General features: G+C 27.6%; 1 protein-coding gene across 1 annotated transcript; it reads left to right on the top strand.

The window, feature by feature from the left end:
- The first annotated feature begins 2843 nt into the window (after nucleotides 1-2843).
- LOC119688763 lies at nucleotides 2844-9895 on the top strand. The gene is made up of 7 exons (XM_038103432.1): nucleotides 2844-3060; nucleotides 5182-5248; nucleotides 5312-5630; nucleotides 6949-7081; nucleotides 7173-7319; nucleotides 7797-7982; nucleotides 9774-9895. Exons 1-7 carry the CDS (start codon nucleotides 2985-2987, stop codon nucleotides 9893-9895), a joined length of 1050 nt encoding a protein of 349 aa, XP_037959360.1. The 5' UTR covers nucleotides 2844-2984.
- The last annotated feature ends 272 nt before the right edge of the window (nucleotides 9896-10167 follow it).

Consider the following 10167-nt stretch of genomic DNA (forward strand, 5'->3'; position numbering starts at 1 on the left):
AGTTGTACACAGAATCTTTTATAAGTTACTTTCTCAGTAAAATAAATACAATATATAAATTTCATATATAATATGTAATTCTTTATACAAATAGGTACATCATTTGATGATAATGAGGATGATTCTCAGTCATTATCTTACAACGATATCTAGCGTTTTCTAATTTAGTTAAAAATAACACTAAATCGGGCGAACTATATTGTAATTTTTGGTTTGTCAAATTATTCACGAAAATCACGTAATTTCTATAATTTGTTTAATAATTTTGTAATATAATATCTTATATTGCTTAAGTATTTTTTTACTCACCATTGTTTCTTCTTTTAGATCATTATGATTATTTTTTTAATGTTATTTTGTTGTATTTTGCATTTTTTTTATGTTATTGTAGGTACAGATTTTTCAAAATTTTTAAGAAAAAAAGCAGGAAAAAAAAGTTGTCTAAACTTATACTTAAGAATATAATTATCATTCTAACAACTTTCATCCTTAATATTATCCTTATTATTATAAATATGTTATTGTATACATATGAAGATTTTAAAATAAAACTCCAAAAATAATAATTAAATGCTTTGTATTATATTTTTCAGAAATAATTATTATCATGTGCCTTTTATTTTTCCATGTAAAAATAACTGTTACGATCTATTGGTTAACGATTTATTTATATTCTTTCAAGATTTTTTTAAGACATCTTTTTTTAAAACGTTTTTTTTAAGATATCTTTTTTTAAATTTTTTTTTATTTTTAACATATCTTTTGTAATATATTTATTTTAATATATCTTTTTTTAATACATCTTTTTTTAATAATAATAATTTAATAATATATTTTTTTTTTTTGTAATATATTTACTTTCTTTTTTATATATTTTTCTTTTTCTAATGTATTTTTTTTTTTTATAAAAAAATTTTTAATATATCTTTTTTAATATATTTTTTTGTAATATATTTTTTTTAATATATCTTTTTTTAATACATCTTTTTTTAATATATCTTTTTTTAATATATCTTTTTTTAATATATCTTTTTTAATATATCGTTGTTTAATATGTTTTTTTTAAATATATCTATCTTCTTAATATGTCTTTTTTAATATATATGTTTTCTTTTTAATATATATCTTGTTTTTTAATATCTCTATCTTTTTTTAATGTATCTTGTTTTTTTTTATAATAAATTTTTTAATATATCCTTTTTATTATATTTTTTTTATATGTATCTTTTTCTAATATATCTTTCATTAGTATATCCTTTTTTAATATATCTTTTTAACATGTCATTATTTATTTTATCTTTTTTTAATATATATTTTTTGAATATTTTATATATATATTTTAATATTTTTTATATTTAATATTTTTTTAATAATTTATCAATATTTCTTTAAATTTTTTTTAATATTTTTTAATATTAATATTTAATATTAACAATATATTCTTAATCATTTTTGGTCCTTTTACCGCCTTAGCTACACATGTTTTATTGTGTTTTTTTTTTAAATTTTGTTTTTTTTTGTAAATATTGTTTTTTTTTCAAATTTTGTTTTTTTTTGTAAATATTGTTTTTTTTTATATATTTAGTTTTTTTTTAAAGTTTGTTATTGTTTTAAATTTTGTTTTTTCTTGTAATATTCTATTTTTTTAATTTTGTTTATTTTTTAAATTTTTTTTTTAAAAATTGTTTTTTTTTGTAATTTTGTTAATTTTTTTTTGCAATTTTGTGTTTTTTTGTAATTTTGTTTTTGTTCTGTAATTTTGTTTTTTTTTGTAATTTTGTTTCTGTTTTTGTAATATTGTTTTTTTTTGTAATTTTGTTTATTTTTTGTAATTCCTTTTTTTTGTAATTTTTAATTTGTTTTTATTTTATTTGTTTTTGTTTTTGTATTTTGTTTTTTTTTCATTTTATTTGTTTTTGTTTTTGTATTTTGTTTTTTTTTCATTTTATTTGTTTTTGTTTTTTTTTATTTTTTTGTTTTTTTTTATTTTTTTGTTTTAGTTTTGTTTTTGTTTTTAATTTTGTTTATTTCTTAAATTTTTTTTTTTTTTAATTTTGTTTATTTTTTATATTTTTTTGTTTTTTAAATTTTGTTTATTTTTTGAATTTTGTTTATTATTTGAATTTTGACATTTTCAGTTTCTTCAACGCTTTGAACAGAGTTTTTGCTGATATTATTTTAATGTCTTTAAAATGTTTTGAAAAGTTTTTTTAATATATTTCTAATAATTTATTAATATTTTTTAAATATTTTTAAACTCATCATCATGAGTTTCGTTCGATTCGTGGGTCCATTTCTTTGATATTACTCCAATAAACCAACTTCAACTTCGTCAATGATTTTTCACAAATTTTTATTTTATTTTTGTTTTATTTTTGTTTTATTTTTGTTTTATTTTTGTTTTATTTTTGTTTTATTTTTGTTTTATTTTGTTTTATCTAAATATCATTTCATTTATTCTATTTTTATCTTTTGACAAAGAAATAAAAGAAATGAGTCTTTTATAACATTGAAGATGTCTTTTAGTTTTATAATTTTATATCCATTTTAACGGGCTCGCAATATATAAACAATGTATATTTTTATATCTGCAAGTTGTGAATAAATATTGTTAAGCAAACATTTATACATTTATTTATATATGTGATCGGCACTCTATATAACAGCCAGCATGTATAGGATTGTATGTCATACATACATATATGTATGAATGTATGTATGTGAGAATTTATGAATATCTTTCTTCTTAATATATAAGTTTGTAGATTTGTAAGCATTCCGATTTTATGTGCCATCATTAACCACTTGTGTTTGATTTATTTTCCAGCGGACGTACGCAGCAAACAATAAAATAAAAAAAAAAGAAAATAAAAATAAAAATAAAAATAAAGTCTTCATTGTTGACATTGTGAACAACAAGTATCTCAACAACACCAACAAAGGCAACAAGCGTCGACGGCAGATAGCCAGCAATAACATTCAAAATGAATTGGTTGCATCTGGTAATCGTTGCAGCCGCTTTGGCAATTGGCGATGTTGCGTCATTGTCATTGGATCCAGGTAAGTGCAGCTACGGAAAGATCGCATTAAAAATTTTATTTATGCAATTCACTTGAGTTCATTGCGTTTCCATTTATTGTGTGTGAAATGTGTGCCCTCCTCTGCGCTTCTGGCACGAGCATATTTACACTTGTAATTGTGCATTTAACATGCTATTGCCTCTATCGATATCGGCACATATCCTTATCGGCTGCAAATATGTATCTTTGCATATTTCTTAGCATTTCGCTTGTTTCTAAATATTTGCCTAATACTATTTTTTAGCAGTGGAAAGTTTTATCGCCTTCTCAGTTACGTCTCGACGTCTCGCACATACGACTATTTGTGTTTGTTCTTTATTTTTGACTGATCACAGTTAATATTGGATTATTTGTGAGTCAATGTTTACCGATAATTTTGTTTATAGTAGGACAGACAGTGTTTGCGGTGTTAACGATAAAATCAGCAAATAATGTTATTTTATGGTAGGTATAAAAATAATTTTCATTATCAATTTTCACAAGTGCTTATGAAACAAAAAGCCTCAGGTGTGATTTACATGAAATCTATAATATTAGTAGGACCAATTATTCCTCTCAGATCTATCTGTCACTGGTATTGTCAATTTAACTAGGTGAATCTTCTCAAATTTCGCTTTTTATACCTTTCACGCGGATAGTCTGGTGATGTAAGCTCTTAGTTAGGTGTGATGCAGTAATAGAAATAATAAGAATCTTACAGAATTTCAATCAGTTAGATGTGACGAAACAATTACTTCCGCGATCGTAATTGCCTCTTAGTCTATGAGTTAGATGAAAGAAATTTTGTATATTCACTGTATAACCACTGTATTATCGGATGACCAATTCATATGACTCATGTAAACTAAGCTCCCTTTTTATAGTCTTTGAAAAAATTAGTATAATTAAAATTTGACATATGCATAGTGTTCCACTTATATTGGATATAATTAAATATTTATATTGAATTCAATTCGGTCTATAGGTTAGAATAGAATTTGTATTTTATTGTTTAATGTAGTTTTTTATATTATTGTTGAAGTTCACACTGTAATATAAAGCAAGTTTTTAACAGAAGGACAATAACTGTCATATTCTCTGTGACTGTCCAGCATTGAGCTAATCCAGGAGGTGGTATCTAGTTCGAGAACTACTCTCCCCTTCTGACATTAGGAGGTCCTCAACGTCTGACATTTTGGCTTTCATTCGAAAGGTGGAATGTCTTCTGTTCGGTTAGGGTCTATGGCAGCATAAAAGATCAACTATGGTCGTAGTGCTCCGCGATCCAGTAGGTAGCTTGTATCCCGTTTATTTCTATTCTATTCGAAGAGTAAGGAAGCAGTTGGAAATCAAATTTCAGTAATAATGAACCGAAAAATTCAGAATGGGATAGGATAAAGAAAATGATGAGGTGTGAAGTAAAAGTACAGAAGAGTTGTCTGAGAAAATGGAATCTAACCTTAATTCTAATGACACATTCTTGCTACATAAATAGGACGGAACCATATATCAAATTTGTCTGTACATTTAAATACCAGATGGACAACGTCGTGAGAAGTAGAGCTGAGACAGTAAGTAAAAAGTGTGTATGTGTTGAGCAGGGACATACCTGAGTAATTTGCATGTAGTTGTTTGTCTCCCTTATTCTGTATTGGGAATCAGTGTAACTTATTTGGTATTAGGTTTTATCCGACTTTTACACCTAATTGATTTATATTAAAGTATTGCCTGTATTTTTGATGATCATGATTTTTCTCAAGCTTTGTTAAAACTATGATTATTTAAAATATTGATTGTTTTTTTTTACGGACTCAATAATATTTTAAATCATATAAACCGGAACTCGTTCTATATGTGTGTTGCTTTGAACCTTTTGTTTAGCATATAATTAGCATATTGACTTTATACACATTTTGACTCCTAGTTTTATATTTCTTAATAGCTCCTGAGTTTTTGTTTTGGAAAATGTGAAGTCATGACTTGTTTTTCTGTTTAAAATTAATTTACACTTGAATGAAGAAATTTACGTTTTTTTTTTTTTGCGAAGTTACACTTCGCTTTCAATTTTACGACTTTCAATGGTCTGTTGGAACTAATTGACATTTTTACTCTTTCTGTGTAGTTGCCTCTGCTGAATTGGAACAGTATATAAAGAAAGGCGATTGTGTTATATCTATGCGTCATATACGGTAAGTTCGACCCACTCATCTGTCATATAAATTTGTTTACTGTTGTGTTATACGATTCTGTAGACCACGACGAAAGTTGCACATATCAATTGAGGCACTCTTCATGATCGATTTTCCCACACTGAAACACAAAATGTCCTTCTTCCTCGATCGTAAACAGCAGCGCGTAACGCTTGACATTAGCGACAATGGCGCCACCGAATCCAAACATTTCGAGATTCCCAACATAAATGAGACGAGCACAATTCGTTCGTTGGCATTGCATTTCCATAAAAATCGCATAGCTTTGTTGGTGGATTGCAAGGAGAGTTCAGCACATGAAATTGATTTGAATCTAACCAAATTGTATGCTTCGCAATTAGATGATCCGATAATTAAACTGGTGAGTGAGATTATAATATATATTTATATATTATGCTATTGTGTGTAATTGATAAATTAAATAATAATAAATAATAATATTTAATAATAGTATTTGATAATAATATATATTAATAATATTTAATAATAATATTGAATAATATTTTATATTTCTCATATTATAAGTTATAGTTTATTTAATTTGATATATGTTAGATTATGTTTAAGATTGAGTCTGTAACAGATTCTACTTGTACCGGTCATGAATTCGATGCGTTTCCGTAGGGCTTATGTCTTTATATGTTTCACATTAATTTACTAACTTACTTAGTGTTGTTCTCTTCTCCTCGTTGATCATAGGGTCTCTTTTATAGATCTAAACCGAATTCTATTAGGTACTTTGTGAAATATATCATTTCAGTTAATATTTGCATTATGGAGTTCTCTGTCTATAGTTCTACGTCATGTTTGTGCTGGTGTGCCTGGCCTTCTAGAGCCTTGATGGTACCATGTGAATGCTGTTCTTGCTAAATGTTTCGCAGAACTTCGAAATGTGTGGCCAATCCACCGCCATTTGCGTCAACCAATCTAAACTGTAACAATTTCTTGCTGTGTGCGGCTCCACAGGTCTTCATTTCTTATTCTTTTAGGTCATCTTACACCAAGTATTCTATACACCAAGGTTTGTATTTTTGACTCAATGCGGTTGGAACCTTTCCATGTTTCACAGCCATAGAAGAGCACAGATTTTATATTTGATTTGGTAGAGTTTGCTTTGTTGATATCTTCATCATCCTCATCAGCGCCACTTCTAGCTGTGAGCGCACTTCCCAGATAGACAAAGTTTTCCAGGCAAATTTTGCATGTTTCACACTTAATAATTTGGTATTTAGTTATGGTTTGTCTGATATTTGTATTTTGGAATTATTATTGACCTGCATCTTCGACTCAGGATTTTTGCAAAAATGTGCAGCTCAACAAATTTGCTAAATTGTTCAACTGTGCAACTAATGTCACCTTATCATTAGTTTAAAATGATCTTATCAAAACTTGCCTATTAGGTAAATGTTAACGAGATAATATTATCAATTATGTTCCTATTTAGTTTCTCAATTCTGAATGGATTAATATAGGATAATATTTGTTTTTGGTTTTTAGTTTAAATTAAAATTAAATTAAATTAGCTTAATTAAAAAATATTGCCTTAATAACATAACATAAGTAGTACATAATTAATTTTAGACTTTCTCATATATTTCATAATAACGTCTTCAAATTTAATTAACTATATTATGTGTTTTTATATATTTTATTTTTCTACTGCAAACAAATTTTTATAGTTTCGTGAGCGTAAATACCCACTCCATTTTGATGGGAACGTTGAAAATGCCTTGCAGCGTGCCAACTGTCAAAAGGGCATACTCCATCGTCGCGGCAATAAACGCATGTTGAAGAACAAAATTTCGGAACGTGGTATGGATCTGCGCTTGAATGTCACTTGAACGCACTTCAAATATTTAATATATACTTTCTTTGTTTTGTTGTTGTTGTTTCATTATTGCAGAAAAGAATAAGAAACGTGATGTGCGCAACTGGTTTAATCATGAGCCGCAGGTTGGCAGTAGCAGTAATGAACAGTACCGCCAACAGGAAACTTCATTGGACATTGAACGTCGCGGTGACATACCCGTCATGCACGGAGATTGTGAAGGTAAGCAAATACACCCATGACGACACGTAAACATTGGCAAATTTACTTACTCACAGCCCGCAATGGCACACTAGCCAGTTGTCGGGGCTCTTCGCAGCAGCTGTGGCACAATCTGAAGCCTAGTTGCTAGTAAGATAAATTTGCGTACTTTAAATGCATTTGCAACAGCAGCGTAATGTTGCGTGGGAATAAAGCTGCAATCAGCGTTATTATGGCAATACAAACTATATCCAATGCCAAACTGCCGTTCAGGCATACTTTATTTCTACTGTAAAATATTTATATTTTTGTTGTATTTGGGTGCTTTATGAATATAACTGCGTTTACAAAATTATTTATATAATTTTTTAACAGATTTTTTATAATTTTTTATTTATATTTCCCCTTTCGTATTTTGTACGTTTTTCATGTTTTTCTTTTTATGTTTTTTTTTTTTTATTTTTTTATTTTTTTTTTAATATATTTTTTTTATTAAAGACGCCCTCGCAAAATCGCTCAGCGACTTAATGGCATTGGTGAAATTGCTTCGAGAAGATATCGCCCACCAACGACAGGAGATTGCCTACTTACGAATGTTGCTCGAAAACTGCGCAGGCTGCAAAGAACCCAGCAATAACATACGTGTGGAACCAACTTGCCGCACTTCGAATCCTTGTTATCCAGGTATGTGCAATGTAGTGTAATTAAATATGCATGATTCATGTACTTGGTCCGCTATGCTGCGAAGCGGTTGCGAAATATTGCTTCAGGTATTGCGGAAGAGTAAACAGAAAATGAGATATAGTCAGCCACATTGGTTTTGGTGAATTATAAATTTCGAAAATATATTTGGGAAAGAAAGCAAATTAAAAAATTTATTGTGTTGTAAAATTTGTTTATGTTTCATATAAGAGCTACAGCACTGTAATATCGTTAGAGATAATTCATCAAAACTTTAGAGAGAAAGTCGTGGGAATTAATTTACTCAACAATCGATCACTTTCTTTCTGAAATTCAATTTGCTGCAGTAAGAGTAGCGATGGAGAGGAACCACACTGATATGTTATAGAAAATAACTCTGTTAGTAATCATTTAGAACTATTGAGATTGTTACGAAGTAATTAGGCTATTGTCAATAGCTTATTTTTTTTCTATAACTATTAGGAAATCTTCGGCGGTAGAGCAGATTGGAGTGCTGCAGGTGGGAGCTACTTCACGTCGCCATCTCTGTGATAATGGGTTTTATGAATATCTTGAAATTTTAATCATTTGTTTTTGAATTTTATGTTATTTATATGCTATTTATTTTTTTTACCTTAAGAACGCACGTTTCTCTAGTTACATATGTTTATAGAATAAAAGGAACTTTTTTATTATTATTACATGTTATTCGTTCAATAGCCCAAGTAAAAGTGAACGAGCATTCTTTTGTGGAGTTGAGATAATAATCATAATTTTTAGAATAAATAATCGCTTCCAAAAGGCCTATGTCCTAGAGCAAAGTCCATTTTGCCCTGATGGATTTATACATTAAGTATTCTATTAGTATTTAAATATCAATTTATATTCGTGAGTCTATGATATACTGTTTTCACCTTAAAAAAGCAAAAGTTTGATGGCAAAAGTAGGCGATTTGTATCAACACTAAACAAATCTAATTACTAATTACTTGGATTTCTAAATGATAGTTCTTGCTCTTCCTACAGAGAGAAAAAGAATTCTTAAATTGTTAATATCCTGCCTTAGCAAAAAACGAGACCATAATTCTAGAATCGGAAGAATATTCTCGAAAACAAAATTATTATTCTCAAAAAAGTAAATTTCTATAAAAGTGTGTGCTAGTAATTCTTCAATCAGAAAAATATATATTATAACAGATAGGTGGTTTACGTAACATATGCTATGAAATCATCTTCAAACCGAATTTAATCTAATTTACATTATGTGGAAATTTTAGTTAAATTTAAGTCTATTCGTAAGAACTTATATTACTAACATATACTTCTTTTAAATTAGATATAAAAAAACACAAAATCTTTTCAAACAACACGTTTAACATTATTTTTGTTTATATAATAAAATATTCTATATATCAAAAATTAAAAAATACTCTCCAATAATAATTATATCCGCTGCGGAATTAGTTCCAAATCTTTTTACTATAAACTTACCGAATCTCAATAGCTGCCATAATAAACCCTTTATTAGCGCAGTCAGAAGACTTTTAAATCTACGATAGCCTAGAATGCAAAACTTGTCCTAGAGCTGTAGTTTCCGACATTTCAGTTGAGATGGATTTAACTCCAAGTCTTTTACTATTTCTTATAGTATTTACCATGTTAATACCACTTTATATATTTATATACTATTGTGTATATTGTGTATAGTACATATTCTATTATTTTTAGTTTTTGGTGTTGATTTTTTTCAAATTTTTCAGGTTATATTTATTTTTACTATCTATTATTATTTCAGGTGTCGATTGTCATGATAGCTCGTCAGGACCAAGATGTGGTCGCTGTCCAACAGGCTATATTGGAGATGGAAAATTGTGCAAACCAGGCTTGAGTTGCAGCGATAGACCGTGTTTCATGTAAGTACATATATTGTTTTATCTAATAAAAATAATAAATAAATGAATTTTCATGACATAAATACTTGAAGGTTTATATATAAACATTCAAAATATTTTTTGTTTTTTTCCAAAAATGTTAAGGTTTATTGAGATGTGATTAAAGAGCAAAGAACATTTTTAATCTTTTCATAAGGTATTTTATATAAATAATTTTTAATACCATTCCCTTTAAAACAGTCTGTCTTTGGTATTATGCAGAGATAAATGCCTGTTTTTTTTTAATTCAGTTAGAAT

Source organism: Teleopsis dalmanni, chromosome X, assembly GCF_002237135.1.
Source record: "Teleopsis dalmanni isolate 2A chromosome X, ASM223713v2, whole genome shotgun sequence".
In the NCBI taxonomy this organism is placed as follows: Eukaryota; Metazoa; Arthropoda; class Insecta; order Diptera; family Diopsidae; genus Teleopsis; species Teleopsis dalmanni.

Coding starts and splice junctions, on each gene's coding strand:
- LOC119688763 (XM_038103432.1), top strand. CDS start 2,985: ATGAATTGGTTGCATCTGGTAATCGTTGCAGCCGCTTTGGCAATTGGC. Junction 7,082..7,172: donor GAACAAAATTTCGGAACGTG/GTATGGATCTGC, acceptor TCATTATTGCAG/AAAAGAATAAGAAACGTGAT. Junction 7,320..7,796: donor CATGCACGGAGATTGTGAAG/GTAAGCAAATAC, acceptor TTTTTATTAAAG/ACGCCCTCGCAAAATCGCTC.